Source organism: Tarenaya hassleriana, unplaced genomic scaffold, assembly GCF_000463585.1.
Source record: "Tarenaya hassleriana unplaced genomic scaffold, ASM46358v1 Cleome22, whole genome shotgun sequence".
Lineage (NCBI taxonomy): Eukaryota > Viridiplantae > Streptophyta > Magnoliopsida > Brassicales > Cleomaceae > Tarenaya > Tarenaya hassleriana.
This window is the reverse complement of record NW_010965541.1, coordinates 1,416,118-1,432,772: the sequence shown is the minus strand read 5'-3', so window position 1 is coordinate 1,432,772 and position 16,655 is coordinate 1,416,118. Positions and strand designations below refer to the sequence as shown.

General features: G+C 37.7%; 3 protein-coding genes and 1 non-coding gene across 5 annotated transcripts; 1 reads left to right on the top strand and 3 right to left on the bottom strand.

The window, feature by feature from the left end:
• Positions 1-2,604: 2,604 nt before the first annotated feature.
• Positions 2,605-3,817, bottom strand: LOC104814998 (zinc finger protein 3-like). The gene has a single exon (XM_010543277.2). It carries the CDS (start codon positions 3,513-3,515, stop codon positions 2,766-2,768), a length of 750 nt encoding a protein of 249 aa, XP_010541579.1. The 5' UTR covers positions 3,516-3,817; the 3' UTR covers positions 2,605-2,765.
• A 2,692-nt stretch (positions 3,818-6,509) lies between these two features.
• On the bottom strand, positions 6,510-10,008 carry LOC104814997 (cytochrome b561, DM13 and DOMON domain-containing protein At5g54830-like). Its single transcript, XM_010543276.2, has one exon. It carries the CDS (start codon positions 9,550-9,552, stop codon positions 6,826-6,828), a length of 2,727 nt encoding a protein of 908 aa, XP_010541578.1. The 5' UTR covers positions 9,553-10,008; the 3' UTR covers positions 6,510-6,825.
• A 1,160-nt stretch (positions 10,009-11,168) lies between these two features.
• Positions 11,169-12,653, bottom strand: LOC104814996 (probable CCR4-associated factor 1 homolog 10). 2 transcript variants are annotated; one of them, XM_010543275.1, is made up of 2 exons: positions 12,455-12,653; positions 11,169-12,151 (listed from the first exon to the last, which is right to left on the bottom strand). In XM_010543275.1, the coding sequence occupies exon 2, from the start codon at positions 12,139-12,141 to the stop codon at positions 11,425-11,427; it is 717 nt and encodes a 238-aa protein (XP_010541577.1). In that variant the 5' UTR covers positions 12,142-12,151; positions 12,455-12,653; the 3' UTR covers positions 11,169-11,424. The 2 variants fall into 2 exon arrangements, with proteins under 2 accessions (XP_010541577.1, XP_010541576.1); XM_010543274.1 differs by having other exon boundaries at positions 11,169-12,653.
• A 3,679-nt stretch (positions 12,654-16,332) lies between these two features.
• On the top strand, positions 16,333-16,406 carry TRNAT-AGU. The gene has a single exon. It is a non-coding gene; the product is annotated as a tRNA-Thr (tRNA).
• The last annotated feature ends 249 nt before the right edge of the window (positions 16,407-16,655 follow it).

Sequence of the window (16,655 nt, the reverse complement as noted above, 5' to 3'; positions counted from 1 at the left end):
GCCTTTACTGTTCATAATTAAATTGAATATACAACATTTGTGGACCTTTATAGTTTATAAACTTTGCCATTAATTAAATATTAAATGTATGGTATATAATGAAATGATGTGTGCATATGTGTATGCGTATATGATTATATCTAAAACTGTGGATAATAATATTCCAAATTATATATATATATATATATATATATATTCCAATGAAGTCAAAATAATCTATACTTATATATAATATTCACATTAAACCAAAAAAAAATCTGCTAATTTATATTATCAATTGTAAACAAAATGTGTAGTAACAATTAATAAACCATTTATTAATATCATTGGGCCATTATTGGGCCTTCAAATTATCGCAGATGTTGCTTCATGTTTACTTTTCTAGAATCCAATCCAGATAGAGGCCCAAAGGATGCACATCCAAATTTACCAAATTAACCCTCGAGAACGCCGAGCCCGTCGTCTCCGGCGATTCTCCGGCGCCGGCACGGTTGTGCCGCTTGTCCCCAGGTTGAGTGCAACTTTCTATGTGTCCAGCAATTTTCAAAGCTGTATTTGGTTTCCGGGAAAATTATTTGACGCGAGAAGATCGAAACGGAATGATTTGTGTAGGTTTTTTCTCAGCTTCCGTGTAGCTTGCGGAAATCGGAGAACGATGAGATGGCCGATGCGGTGTCAAGGAATGTTTATATGTGTTTGATTCCTAGGTTCTGTTTGGTTCCCCAGAAATTCTGGGAGAAATAGGCAAAAACAGTGAAGATTTATGTCAAAAGCAGGGTAACAAGTGATGGTGAAGGATTTAGGACCATCGGATTCATGTTTGTTTTCTGTTCTCCTAGATTTCTTTTTCTGATTCCAAATTCATGTTTGGTTTCCGAGAAAATAAAAGGAAAAGTATTGACTACAGCTAATTCACAGCCTTTCATTTCCTTCTCTCGTCGTCAGTCATTGACATCCGACAATGATTCTGTTGCATTCAATCATTCACGCCCAATATGCTTATCTGATCCATCAAATCTTTGTTCCTTCTGTGCTTAGGTGTGTTTATAGAAGATTGGTCAGTGCCAAACTATAATGTACAAAGAAGATTAACAATGACCCTTTGGGCTCATCAAGCTCAGCAGCAGCAGGTTGGCTTCAGGTTTTGCATGTGTGGCTGTCTCCCTTTGTGTTTCTTCTTGGTCTCATTCATAAAACAGTGTGATTTTTGTTGGTTGCGACCACTGACCATGTTTTTGTGTCAATCCAAACAAGCATTTCTGTCATGATTTGATGTTTTCTACAACTGAGTTCTATTTGATTCATCAGTTAAACACTGAACAAGGTAAAATGCGTCTCCTTCTTGTGCAAGAAATATGTATCCATATCACTATTTCCTATTCGAGTAGCGAGCTTGTCAGAAGATGCATCGCTGCTTCTTTGGTTTCTCGTGGTGTTTCAACTAGATGGCTCATATTAAGTAGTTTCACTGATATGGCTCTCAGCCTTGCTGATATTTGCTGAAGCAGAATTTGGTCTCTTGGATAAACGGAAAGAAATATCTGTGCGGATGTTTGCTGTGTTACAATCCATGGATCCATGGTTATCTTTCTTGTTTCTCCTTTAGTCATAATGGTTATCGGGTCCCTGAAATCCTGTTTGTTGTGTGCATTAGGACCCTCATGTTCTCGTAATTTGCCGCCCCTGCTTGCTATTATTCATAAATATCTGCAGTAATGGTTTGTCTTCTGTGTTTGTTGGTTCCCAGCTATTGCAATGTTGATGTTTCTTGTGTTTGACGTATCATCTCAGGCGTTTAGGAATAATTGAGTACATACCACACCAGATCTCAGGTGTCAGTCATAAAACTTACCTGATTAAAGACAGGAAGTTACCAAAATGTTAACCGAAAATGCGTCTTCTGTAATTGACTTTTCACTAATACTTTTAAGCCATATTCGTCCAATCTCAGAAGATACTTGTACTGTGAGTTTCTTCAGCTTGTTTTGTTTGAATATGTCAAGCATCATAATGCATACATGATTACTTTTCATGCAAGAACATGGTTATGGGTAAACATACACATTGTGCACAATCTATGTCATGTACACATAGTGTATAATCTTTGTGCGTATCAATGTATCATCACACAAGGGTTTGCCCTCGAGGACAAGGAAACCGTGTTTTCTGTCTGACGTTTACTGATTTGGGGACTAGCAATGAGATGAGATCATTGGATGCCTGATCTTTTCATATATTTCTTTACTGTATTTGGACTAACCCCTTCATTCATTGTGTTCTCCTTCTGAAGTCCGTGCTTCTTGTCATCATCACCATAACAGTGGCTGCTTTATAATGTTGGCTCTGTTCTGTTTGAGTGTCTTGTTATAGCCGGTTTTGAAAAACAAATGATAGTTATAGCTTTTAGGTGACCCAACTTTGACATTATTATATTACTAACTTTTTTCTTGCTATTATGACAGCAAATCTTCATGTGGATCTCAAATCGTCTCTTTGGTTTTAGCGTTTATCCGCAGGTTTTCGTATAGCCAGAAAACCCTTTCATTCTATTGGAAATTTGACTTGCTTTTGTGGTTATTTGGTGTACACTTGAAATCCAGAGCCTTAGGAAACCAAGATCGTGTAGACATATGAAAAGATGTACATTCGGAATCTATATAGTGGACAAACTATACACATCTAGTACTTACTCTTTGTAATATCAATCGCAGGACAAACGGAGGAAATAAAAACACAATTGCAGAGTGGATAAATCAAGAAAAAGTTCAGAGCTTGAGGGACAAATCAAGCTTCTGCTGCTCCTCCTGATGGTTACCTTTATATGATCCTCCCCCTCCCCACCAAAGTTCGGGAGTAAGAGGACCTGGTACAATCCTTCCTACGTTGAACCTACCAGCGTTCATGTGATGATTCTCCATTGAAGACAGCTTTCCAATGGCCGGTTGCTGATCAAGAGGTAGTCTAGACCAGTTGACTTGTCCATACTGTCCACCAAATCCATTGTAAGAACTCAACTTATGACTCATGGAATGTGCCTGAATTCCCAAGGATCTGTTGCTGTAATGCCCGTGGAAGGGCATCGGGGTGAAACCATAGGGATGGCCGAAAGCTGATGCGATACGTTGCCCTCTCTTTGCTAAAGTCCTCTCCCTTTTGTGGGCGTTTTGGTGGCCGCCTAAGGCCTGTGAGCTGTAGAACGTCCTTTGACAGTAGTTGCACGAGAAAAGCTTTTGCTCAGCGGAAGTTCCTTGGCAACTCTGAGGGAAACCCGCATCTAAGCAGTCGATGAGGTTGAGTTCTTGATTGGACCGTTGCCTAGAGTCAAACCCTGTAAGCATAAGGTCTAGTCCCGCACCTTCCTCTCCTTCTTTGTCATGACGGCCTTCTTCTTCGTTTTTGCTGTTCCGTTCTAGGTACTGCTGCTGTGGAGGATCTGAGCATGGAAGAGCTGTGGATGTGGAAACGATGCAGGAGGAATCAAACGGTCTTGTTGGCTCGTCCCTTGACGCTTCCATGAGTGGCCAAACAGAAAACAAGATTTCCCAGGTAACGAGTTTCCTCTCTTCTGTACTCTCCCTCTCTCTCTCAATCAATGGGGGAGCGAGGGTTGAAGCTATATAAGGAGGAAAAAATATGCACTAAAAACTATACCCTACAGTACAACTTTTTTCATGGGTTGGCAATAAGAAAGAGAAAAGTACTAAGAACATGAGATATTGGTAGGTTTGGTTTGCTGTCACACCACACACACACACACACACACAAAGACACAGACACAAAGAAAAACACTTGAAAGCTGATTGGAACTCCACCATCTGATACCTGTATTTATCCGTTATAGGAGCTTTCGTTTCACATCAATATTCCTTTTTTCCTATTTTTGGCTGCTTCCCCCTTCAATAACCCATCCCTTATTTTGTAAATGTCAAAACAGGTTTCTTCCCCTCCCCCCCCCCTCAAGTCTTGGTCACCGTATATTGCCTAAAGTTCCTCTGTCAACAAAAGTACACTTTTTACTCTCTGGTGTATTTGAGAGCCACAAACTCCAAAGAATGTGAGTTTCTACGACTTCAGCCTCCAGTACATACATACATACATACATATATATATATGTACGCGCGCGCACACACACGCGCGTAATCACTGGGACCTTTCTATCATGTTGACCCTAGTAAGTTCTCCTTTTTGCCTGCATGAATTAGCTGTTGCTTACTGTGTTCACTAGTTATATATACCCATGGGAATCTTTTTTTTTTTTTAATTTCTGCTTTTGAGAAAAGCAGTGGGGAAACTACAAAGCACTTCTCTCTCTTTTTTTTTCCTTTGTGGTATACATCCGATGAAAGGAAATGTTGTATACTTAGCAGAAGATGAAGAAGACAGTGATGAAAAGGATGTGTAAGAGAGAGAGAGAGAGTGAAAATAATTCAGGTATGTTTCTGTGTACTTTTGAAACTGCATGAGAGGGAAGTGGGCATGTCTGTGTCCTTTAGCTTCTTACTGTTTAAAGTCGCTTTGCCTCTTGTGTGGGCCTCTCCCTATTTCTTCTCTCTATCGTTTGTTTCTTCCTCTGCTAGGTTTTAGCCTCCAATTATTCTCTTCTTTTTTTTATAATACAGAAGTGAACCGTAACTTTGATCCAACTAAATTTTCTAAAAGATCGACTCCAAATGAAGAAATTTATATTTGGGTTGAAAATAAAATTTGTTCTATCTTTTTCCAGTTGAGTTATCTAAATTTAGATTATTCTCTTCTTTATTACATATCCTCTCTTATTATTTACTATATATATATATATAAATAAGATTTTCGAGTGTTCTTACTATACATGAATGATATAGTTGACTGTTGTGTATTACGGATGAATATAGGAATCTTTGTGAATGGGTCGAATTTTAATTGGAAAATAAAAAAAAAGAGAAGAAGAAGAAGAGGCAAAGCGAGCATCTTCTCTTTAGGGAGCTACCAAAGTAGTAAATCAACGAAGGCCTATATCTAGGTTGGAGTTGGAGATTTTTTGTTTATTTTCAAATTGTAATTATAGTTTAATTTTTAAAAAAAAATGGTGAAATCTAAAAAGATCCCATTGTTTCTATATAGTTTCAAGTGTTTTCGGGGTTTTGTCGTGTGCGACCTAATCGGTGGGTCCATATCTTACGAATGGCCGACAAAGAAATGGGGAAGCTGATGCGGAGCCTTCACTCGCTACTACCGATAATAATTTATTATTATTATTATTATTGGTGGGTTTTATCTTTACGTGTATCTTCTCCACACCAAAGCCCTCTCTCATCACAATATTCTATGTTGTCATTAGGTAACAAAGTATACATTTCCTGTAATATGCTAAATCTGATTGATATAGTTTGGTACAACTTCATGAGATCTTGATCTATTATATGATCATTCCCCCCCCCCCTCTTTGTTGCGTGTCTAGACAATGTAATATTGGGTGGAAATTGTATCAGATTCTAATCGCAAAAAAAAAGTTTTTAAGGAAAGTTAGAAAATGATGGATCTTACATCATTTTCAAAACCCTCTGTTCAGCCCCGAGGGAGACATGTGTCTTCCAAGTCTTTATTCATAGCGATGCGATTGCCAAATTAATAACTAAACATATGATCTAATATCGTCTGTAGAGTTGTTTTTTTTTTATTTGATAATCCGGAAGTTCACCGGGCCTTTGGTCCGATTATATCTCCCAGAGGATCGAAAAAGTCCATGTGAATGTCCCTCCTCACGCTTGGGTTTGAACTCAGAAAGAGAGCATGCTTTGCATGTTCTCTCACCGATAGGCCACCTAAATTTGAGTCGTCTATAGAGTTGTTGATAAAAGTCTCTTATATATGTATATGTAGGTGTACAATAACATTAAAAGGATTAGAAATGCAAAATATTAGGATTTTTAATGCATTTTTAAGGGGGTCCACAAATAATAATAAATAAATAAAAAGAAAAAGAAAGGAGGTGGGGGGAGAAGTGATGTAAGACAAACAACCCACATGTATGATTCCAAATGTAACATTACTTGTCTAATCAGAAAATCAACCAAATCTCTTTAGGTGGATTTCCTCTTGTCTGATCCAAAATTAGGCAAGCATTTGTCTTTGAAAACCCACTTCCATTTTCATATTATAATATCATAATAATAATAAAACTATATAGCCCCTAATCCCTTTTAATTTCTTTCCCTCCGGTAAACAATTCCCCATATATTCCCTCCATGAAACCCTTGTTTTTTCTTTCTTCCCTTCAAAAGGATTCGATGTGATTATCGTATAGCATACCATTGTTGACAAATCATGTCACTTGAGGAGTGGAGTTGTGAAGAATAAGAATTGTACCATTCCATGTATTTAAATCTAAAAATGGAAATTCTTCCATATTCTATATCTGCAGAGTATCCAACTTTCCCTATATATATATATATATTATGTTTTTGGAGGCACAAATTGCAATACAAGTAAATAGCAACATCAAAACATTCAAATGCGAGTTAGCCTTGGAATTTGATTAAAGAAAATAAAATAAAGTATGAGATCATCTCAACGTCATATGCCCAAAGATGGAAGTATGGATGCATACAAGAGAGAGAGAGAGAGAGAGAGAGAGAGAGAGATGCATATGGTTGAAGCCTAATAGATACAGTATGGACTATGTTCTGTTGCGTATAACAACACCTCTCCCCCTTTCTCTCTACGTTTCCTCGTTTGGTGATATTAGAAGGAAAAAAAATTTGGTAATTTCTGCTCTGCGACCAGCAAAAATGAGCTTCAAGAAGAAGAAAAAGGACAAGAGTTTGTACCAGAAAACTATCATATCTATCACCTGTTCAAAGGCTCTAACTGAACTTCCATTGTTGCCCCCCTTCCATCTTCTTCCTCTCTCTCTCTAAAAGCTCTTCTCGGATCAATTAGATCAGCCGAATCATCCTCTTCCAGGTTATTCCCAAGAACCCAGCTGCCTCTGCCGATATTTCTTGCTCTCCTTCTGCCTCTTTCCCGGTATTCTAAGTACACAACAGCTACTCCCCCCAGGAAGATCCATAACCCGAGTGCCCAGTTCAGCCCGTGCACGTTTTCTGCCTCGTAACGTTCTCCCAAGTGTTTCATCCCCGTGAAAAGGGCGATGACTCCCAATACAACGGCGGATTGACCCACGATAGCATGAGAATACTCCCACAGTAGTCTCTTGGAAGAGAATCCTTCCACTTGAGCGGGTTTTGAAGGTCTCAGGAAAGCATTCACGGGCTGAGCGCAGGCCAGAAATATGGCTGCAAACCCGAACTTGACATGCATTGAGCTGAAGGTGAGACCGTGAAGCTCAGCCACGGCAAAGAGGAGGCCGAGGAAGACAATGGCTAAACCAGAGTACTGAAGATATACATGAGTCTTGAACCACCAATCACCTTTTATGTGTTTTAGATATCTAGCGGCTAATATCCCGCCGGGGAGTAAGATTCCCCAAGCAAGAAACATCATGAATCCATGCACGCCCAAGACAGGTAGTAGATCTTGCTCTGCTTCTGCAGACCCTCGCATTAACATTACAAGGACGGGCCTCTGACTAGTAACCGAGTGCATATTCCTCTCGGTCAGCTGTTCATCTGTCCATTTTGCACCCATTGCCCATATCACTTTAAGAGGAGTTGTGGGATCTATCAGATTCTTACACTCAGGTCTGCCTCTATGAAGGCATGAAGGCTTCAGGGGGCGGGTAAACTCCAAAGTGATAATTCCGTCTTCAGATTTGCATCTCACGTATTTCAAGTTCTCGTTTGTTGGGTGCACGCTAGACGCATCCTGTCCATCAATCCAGTAAGTACTGACACGCCCTGTTCCGTTGCTATCAAACCAGCCCACATAAGCGTAGCTATTCACCATTCCAGAACCAAAACCAATTGCAAGATACCCACTTTTCTTCTCACCTTGAGCTGCAATTGATATTGAATCCCCCGATATGGTCCAAAAGAACTTAACTTGCTGATCATCTAAGATAACACTGTTATTATACATATCCGAGAGACCCCCATCGACAACCTGAACCTTCCAACCCATTTTCTGCTTGAAAACAGAGTGGTAATATACTTGGTCAGGTGTATTCCTGTTTGGAGCCCAAACCAGCTCCAATGGACTTGCTAGCACTCCATGAGCTTCTTGCCCACCAGCATAGATTGTTTCAGATTTGTTCCTTAGAGTAGCATTCCCACCGAGAAAATCTGATGTTATGTAAAAAGAAACACCATGCCCTGCTTGTACAGAGAATTTCACAGGAACTCCTCTTTCCACTCTCAACAGCGGTGCTTCTTTCTTGTTAATATACAGTACTGTCGAAGGGTTTGGAGGGTTTGGATAACGCACAGCCGGTCCGGCTGTGACAACAAGAGGTGCATTGGCGTCAGCAATGATTAGATCCTGAACGTCCTTATTGTCTGCATCCAACGGTCCCAAACACTCATCCACATGCTCCGAAAGATTGAGCAAAAAATGCCCGTAGGTTTCTGATTCCACACCGCCATGATTCTGAGGGAGATAGTAAGGATTGATACTATCCGGTGGCTTTATTAACCCAAGCGCCCAAATCACAATCATGCTCTCAGTTGGATTCACAGGCAAATCGTACTTGCTATCACTGCCGTTCAATGGTCTCCTATACCTAACAAATGAAACTCCATCTCTCCTGTGCCCGTAAACCAGCTTCGTGTTATTCACTGAGGGAGCAACTGAATCTGATCCTTCATACACTGCATCGGGGCAAACCCCAGAGGCAGTACCATTCTTAACCGAGCACTCGCTGTACTTCGTGATGTAAAAATCATCAGCAAATGGAAACCCATCCTCTCTAAACCCGGTAATCACAATGTCAGCACCCAACATCAGCTCTGATGTAGAATTGGGTTTTGCCCAACCAAATCCCATGTAGCTCAGGAAGCCAGAAATTGCTTCTAAACCAATATCAACATAACCCTCTTCTGCATTCAAGCTCCACCGGAGCCTGTACTTGCTCGAAAGTTGTTTGCAATTACCAAACATGGTAGGAACCCTAGTGGTCGCAGTGCTATTTGATCCCTCCAAAACATCATCGTCTCCAGAGGGAGGGGATCCGGGGTTTTGACTCGAATCTGATTCTGTGACATTTGAAAGCAGAACATGCCCAAAATCCGAGGCTGTAGGCAAATCCCATACCGAGATCACCCTTATCTTGTCCCAGGTGACATTTTCCCGTAAATGAACGGCGAAAGAAGCATTTCTGAACGTTTGATTGAGTTTCTGGTCAGAAATTACAAACCCATTGGTCATATTCTCAAAATCAGAAGCCAAAGCTCCCCACCAATAAATATCCGAACCAGACAACATATCGAAACGAGAAACCCTAAACGAGCAATCATCGACGATGGTGAAAACGCCTCGCAGTTGGTGCTGTAACATGATGAATTCGGACTCGAACCCGACCAAGGAGCTCGTGTTGGAGCATCCCTGATCCGCGTGTACGAAGAAAATGAGGAATCCGAATATGAAGCACCCGAGGAAAACGGGTCTTCGATCGCACATGGTTCGGGATCGGGTTGGATCCGAGAGGGAACCGATCCGGGGTGGAGCCTAGATCCGGAATTACAGAGAACTCGAAGGACGACGAAGAGAAAGAACTGACCTGATCGAGAGATTCGTGGGAGGAAGAAAACGAGCGAGTCGAGTATAGGCGCAACTCGGCGGGAAGAAACTGAGTCGCGGTCACCGAGTCTGTGCTCTGTAATTCGTTGAAAAAGAGGACTCCTTCGTAGGTAGGTTCTCGGGGAGGAGAACAGTAGACGGAAAAGCCGCGAGCTTGCCAATGGAGTGGTACTTTTGTAATTAAGTTGAAATCCTGCCCTTATTTTTAATTTAATTTAATTTATAAATTGTAAAATTGGACCTCAGCTACAATTATCCTTGGAGTCCTGCATTGTTGTAATTAGATTTTTGTATCACATTCGATTCAATTTCACTTCAAGATTTGATTTAGATTCAGCTTTTATCGTTAATTTTTTTTTTTATGTTGCATTCGGGTTTTTATATTGAATTCGATTTTCTGTTCCGATTCAGTTAGAGTTATGTACCGGTTCGGTTTATATACAACTATTTGATTTTTTATATCGAATTTGATTCAATTACATATTTAGTCATCCCTAATACCCACAACTCTTTCTTCTTCTTTTTCACCAATAGCTTCACGAAGAAAATCCATCATTGCCCATTTCTTAGGAGTTGGACTCCTCCGTTCGAAACCGGACCAAACCAAACTAAATAATATTTGATTTTAATTTGATAAAAATCAAATAAATTATTGTCAAACCGAACCCTCGATAAAAACCCGACTGGACCCGGTAAATACTGAACAAAAAAACCAAATTATTCGCTGCCATGTACATTAGTATGTGTAAATATCAATTTTCGTTTCTTATTTGGTATTCATATAACAAAACCGTGCACCGAACATTAAAACCGAACCAATTGACATTCAATTTTAGTTTGGTATAGAATTTGATGTATGGCAGTGAGTGTTGGACGGCGAAACAACATGTGTCCAAAATATGTGTGATCGAGATGAAGGTGTTGCGATGGATGTGCGGACATACACGAATAGACCGAATTCGAAATGAGAGTATTAGAGAGAAACTAGAAGTCATAACCATATAAGAGAAAATACGTGAGGGACATTTAAGGTGGTTTGAACACGTAAAACGTAGACCGCTGTACGTTCCGGTTAGAAAATTAGAGAGTATAAGGATGAAAGTGAAGAAACGAGGAATGGGTAGACCTAGACTTATTTGGGATAGAGTCATTAGAAATGACTTGGATATATTGCAAATATCGGAGAATATAACGCAAAACCAGAATGAATGGAAAATAAGAATTCATGCGGCCGACCCCAAATAAATTTAGAATTAAGGTGATGTTGTTGTTGTTTAGTTTGGTATAGAATCGAGTAACCCGCTCTCAAACCAAACCGGTATCCAAAACACCCACTCCCCATGTTTCCCCTTCTGTTAATCTTCTTCTCATCAACTAAACTAAATACCAATAACAAAAGAATGTTTCCTCTGTTATTATCCACTCCAGATTCTTGAGCCTAAGTTCATTACCTGTCAGATCAAACCAGGTTTAAAAAAAAAACTCCAACAAGTTCCATGTGAGGTTGTGTCTCTTGGAACAGAACATTGAGACAAAGTTTATTGAAAACACTAGGCTGCATTGATATACATTCAGAGACTCTCAATCTACAAAACCCCCCAATTTGATCAGAGGTTTTTCTATTCTTTTCTGAAACAAAACACAGACGCAATCACAACTAACCCAATCATATTCTTTGCCAATGTATACAATCAACATGACCTATTGTCTTGTATTCACTCACAGACACTTGAGGAACTCTCTATTCTTCTTTCAGTTAGCAGAAGCATTCTGACCGTTCTCGACGCCTAGACCGTACAAGACTCCGGCATACTTCTTCATCGAGCCCTTGAAAAAGCTCTCCTTCAGCTTCCTAAACGTGCACCATGTCAGCAAACTATCTGACCCGGCCTGATGGGAAACCCCGACTCTCTCCACCTCCAACAGCTCTGCCAGCTTGCTCAGCCCGCCATGGAGGTTGTTGCAGAACTTCATCATATGCTTGATGTCGTAAATCACGGGGAAGTAAATGTTTAGGAGAGTGAAGAATTCGATCTGATTCACTGGCAAAGCCTTGCAAGTCAACAGCTTCAGCAGATACCCGAAATCGTATCCACTGTGGAAGGTCACCCAGCGCATGGCATCGTTCAAAACAACCCCAGACGACATCAGAAGCTCGCCGAAGCGTTTCACGTCGATCCCCTTCTCGTTGTTCTTCTTGAAATCGATCCCACACTGGTGCAACAGGTCGATCGATTCGTTCACGTAGATGTCCTCGCTGGGATTGAACTCGCGGAAATTGAACTGCCAGATGCAGAACTTATCTGTCCCACAAGTGGGAAGATTCCCATCTTCATCAGAAAAAGTAAGCCCGAGTTGGATCAGTTTCAGCATATCGACGTTTTCCTTGAGTGTCTTATAGTTATACTCCGAGATGTTCTTAAAAGGCCCGAGAGGGCGTAAAACCACACCAGGAAACTCGGTATCCATGGCTACGTAGCTGCAGGTAACGACAACATCACGGATCAACGCGAATTCTTCCTCAAGGTTGTCGTTCCAAACCTCACGAATCAGAATCGAGTCGTCTTTGAGCAACGACATTTCAAATCAGCAAAATATATACTCGGAAACACAACCAAACCAGATCAGCAGACAGAGCATACGCCAACTCGGAGACACGGAAACGTGCGCACAGACTACTAGATCCGAAACGAAAGCTTCTGATCCGAAATCAGGCTGGATCGGATGAGAATCTGAGAACCAGAGCAAAGCACAATCCGAAACCCTAGAGAAGGGAATTTACCTTTGGATCTTGTTCAACTGATGTGCGAAATGAACCGATCTCGCAGATTCGAGAAGAGATCCGTGCGTCTGTAAGAGAAATTTTCTGGGTCAACCAGAGAGAAAGAAAGAGATGGAGAGAGATTGGCTCTGGAGAGAGGAGAGTTGATAGAATAAAGCGATGGCGACGAGATGAGTCAGAGAACGAAGCCGCTTGGGTTGACGACGAAGGCCTATACGACGACGTTTTATATGCGCTCCTCCACCTCCTCCAATGATTGCGTCCAATTATTTATTTATTTATTTATTTTTCATTTTATAATACGGCTGGTTCCGTTATCAAAAAATAATTATTATAATTAATTGTACAGCACACGGGAATTCCGTTCTTTTGTAACTTTCTTGGTTTTTTGTTCTCAAATTTATTATTTATATGCGTGGCCATATTATATATATAAATATGCATGCATGTCCATATCATGGATGGGAGTTATTATTTATATGCGTGGCTAATATTTGTGATTACTGTCGAGTTATATTTACATGCATCCCTTTTGTCATATAAATGCTTTTAAACTATTACTGGTTTTATATTTACATTCAATTCCCAAGGTTGGTTTTATTTAAGCATAAATATTGTAATGTAAAGAAGAAATATTAAACCAATTACGAATTAACACGTGGACTAAAAATAAAACAAAAAAGATTAAAAAAAAAGGGATATTGGTTTAATCATCGTGCTCCCCACTCGGCTTTGTAATAATTAATTCGATTATTCCATATTAATTGGGTTTTAAATAAATGTTTTTAAGGATAAAGGGATACGTGTCGGGATACAATATAAATGCGATTCTGCTAAATTGGCGCATCGGATTTAATTTTTTTTTATAAATTGTTAGATTCAGTTTTATATACTAGAGTCTGATTTTAAAATATAATAAAAAAGTGGGTATGTTCAATAATATTCTATATTTTTTTACTAATTATAAAAATTGTTAGTATGGTTCTTACTCCACGGGTTCAACCTGATAATTTTGGATTCGAATTCGGATTGATCCGAATTGTTTGAATCTATAAACCAAATCTGAAATTTGATTTTATAGGATTTGGATTCAAATTCAAGTCGGGTTACATCGTACTCGTCCGTTTAATACTTTTTTGTACAATAATATTTTTTTTGTATTTTTTTATAAAACAATTAAATCGGATTTTTGAGTCGGTCTGAAATCTGATTTGGTTTGAAAGTTTGAAATTTTCTATGATTACAAAATTAGATTCGAAATCCGATATTTTTCGGGTAATTTGGATTTATGAGCAAAACTGGCATTCCTATTATGCTTAAAACGTTCATGAAAATTGTGCGGTGTTTCTCTTTCTCTTCAATGCAACATTGCAACAATGATGTTTAACTAATTATTTGTCCATTCGATGGCGACTCTTGACGAGTCCTCAGGTTGTCTTGAATTAGCCGAAACATGCCATATGATCGTTGCCAAATTATAAAACAAAAAATACCTATTTCCCATTATATTTTAATTAAATTTCGGTTATATTTTTATGTTACCAAGTTATAACTGGTTTAGTTTGAACATTGGAATTGCCCGGTTTGATTTATCTTGTGTTTTATTATTAGTACACGATGAGTTTATCACTCTTATTTTTATTTTTTTGTATTTTTTGTGTCGTTTAGTTCGGTTTAGTTTAGATGAAATTTTTCAGATTTTTCTGGACTCAAATCGGTTATTTTTTATTTTTGAAAATTTTAATATCTATCTACTTTTTATATGTAATTCAATTCGGTTATGTTGGACTCAATTCTATTAATATAAATGACATCTTTTTAAAATTTTAATTTCGTTCAGTTATTTTTATATTCCGTCCAAATTCAAATTCTTCCATTTTTTAAAAATTATAGCAATTTAATTTTTATACCATTCTAAATTCAATTGACTTGAGTTCGACTGTATCCTTTTATTGGGCCTCCATTTTTTTAATAACCCGGGCTTACGGTGTTTAATAGGTTCTTTGTATATTATGGACCGATTCATATATTTATCTTAATTTATTTTGGCCCATCTAGGGGTGTCAAAATGGTAGGGTCGATCCGCCGAACCTGACATAAATCCGGAGAATTGCGGGCTGGACTGGCCCGATCCAAAACATATACGGATTTAAAATTTTAGATCCGAAGCCCGACCCTATGGGTTTTTTCCGGGTTCGGGTCGGGTTTCGAACTTGAACTTTCAAAAAAAAAAAAATGAACAAACAAAAAATAAACTATAAAAATATATATAAAAAATCATCTACATAAAAAATAATATATATATATATATATATATTAATAAAAACGTTTATTAATATATATTTTTTGATTTAAGAAAAATTAAAACTCAAAATTTTCAATTTTTATATAATAAAAAAATTTATTTAAATATTAAATTGTTATATTTTTAATCCTAATAAATATTCAATACTAATGATATTATAATTTTATATACAATATGTTATTTATTAAGTAAGTTTTTCATTTTTTATAATTCTATATTATATATATATGAGTTAGTGGATGAATATGTTTATATATTTATGTATGTATGTAAATATCACTATCTATATATATTTTTAGATTATGTAATTAAATTTTATCAAATCGACGGGCCGGGTCAGACCGGTCCGACCCGAACCCGTATTTTAGCCTGCATTTTCCGGACTGGGTCAGCCCCGACCCGATGAATGATCGAGCTCTAATTATTCAGACTCAAACCTATTGATTTTCGAGTCGGATTCGGACCGAACAACGGACCTCATACTTTTTTAACACTCATAGACCCATCATCATATTTCACCATACATATCCAAGGGGGATTGTAAGTTCATATAGGATAAATTTTGGTTTTCTATAAATAGAAAAATATTTTAAAATTTTAATAAAATATAAGATTTACATACTTAATAAAAATTTGACTTTCATAGTAAAAGCCATTATGTGAGAAAGAAAATCTCCCCTGCAAGCAAACATATCTTGACCGCCCCTACAAATAAACAAATCTGGCTAGATTTATGTCCTAATAATAACATTAATCACCGGCCGTGAGATCTCCAAACATAGAAAACTTGTGAGCCATAAATGCAGTTCATGTCCTAATAAAGCCCATAAGATACTGTTTTCAATTTGAATTTGAATTCTGACCAGTATTTATTTTTTCACTAATGTAATATTGTCAATAACCCCGAAAAGGATAACCTTTATCTGGTAATTATGAATGGGTTTGCTTCTTTTTTAAGTATCAGTCTTTCTTTTTCAATTTTGCTAGATAACATAGAAAGAAAATTGAATTCACATACTATATACTGAATTTAATTTGAATTTGAATTCTGACCAGTATTTATTTTTTACTAATATAGTATTGTCAATAAACCAAAAAGGAAAGAAAAGGAAAAGATAACCTTTATCTATCTACTAATTATGAGTGGATTTCTTTCTTTTTTAAGTATAAATTTTTCTTTTTTTATTTTTGCTAGATAACATAGAAAGAAAATTGAATTTACATAATATCCTGCATTTAATTTGTATTTGAATCCTGACTAGTATTTATTTATTTTACTAATATAATATTGTATATAAACCAAAAAGGAAAAGAAAAGGAAAAGATAACCTTTATCTAGTAATTATGAATGGATTTACTTCTTTTTTCGGTATCAATTTTTCTTTTAATTTTGCTAGATAATATAGAAAGAAAAATGAATTTGCATGCTATACATTGCATGTTAATGCCCACAATTTCTTCTATTTTGGTTAACACGCAATTCTGCTTCGCATTTTGTTTGATTTGGAATTTTTTTAATAAATGAAATCTTAAAAACACAAAAATTCAATTATAATATTGAATTAGTCATCTAGCTTTCGTAGCTCAGTTGGTTAGAGCACCCGTTTAGTAAGCGGGAGGTCTTGAGTTCGACTCTCAACGAAAGCATTTTTTTCCGTTTCATTAAATTATATTATAATGACGTCATATTTAACAATACACGTGGCAAGCCTTTACCTTTATTGGGCCCACAACGCACGAAGCCCTGTTTGTTTTGCAGATTTGATGTTTTTTTGGTATAATTTTTCTTAGAATTTAAAATTTCGAGTTTTCACTCAAGAGGTTCCTGAAATAGTAGGGCAAGTGAATACTGTGGAAATGGCGGGGGGGGTTTTTTTTTTTTTTTTTTTTTTTTTA

Excerpts from the sequence above, each read along its gene's own strand:
- LOC104814998 (XM_010543277.2), bottom strand. The coding sequence starts at position 3,515 with ATGGAAGCGTCAAGGGACGAGCCAACAAGACCGTTTGATTCCTCCTGC.
- LOC104814997 (XM_010543276.2), bottom strand. The coding sequence starts at position 9,552 with ATGTGCGATCGAAGACCCGTTTTCCTCGGGTGCTTCATATTCGGATTC.
- LOC104814996 (XM_010543274.1), bottom strand. The coding sequence starts at position 12,252 with ATGTCGTTGCTCAAAGACGACTCGATTCTGATTCGTGAGGTTTGGAAC.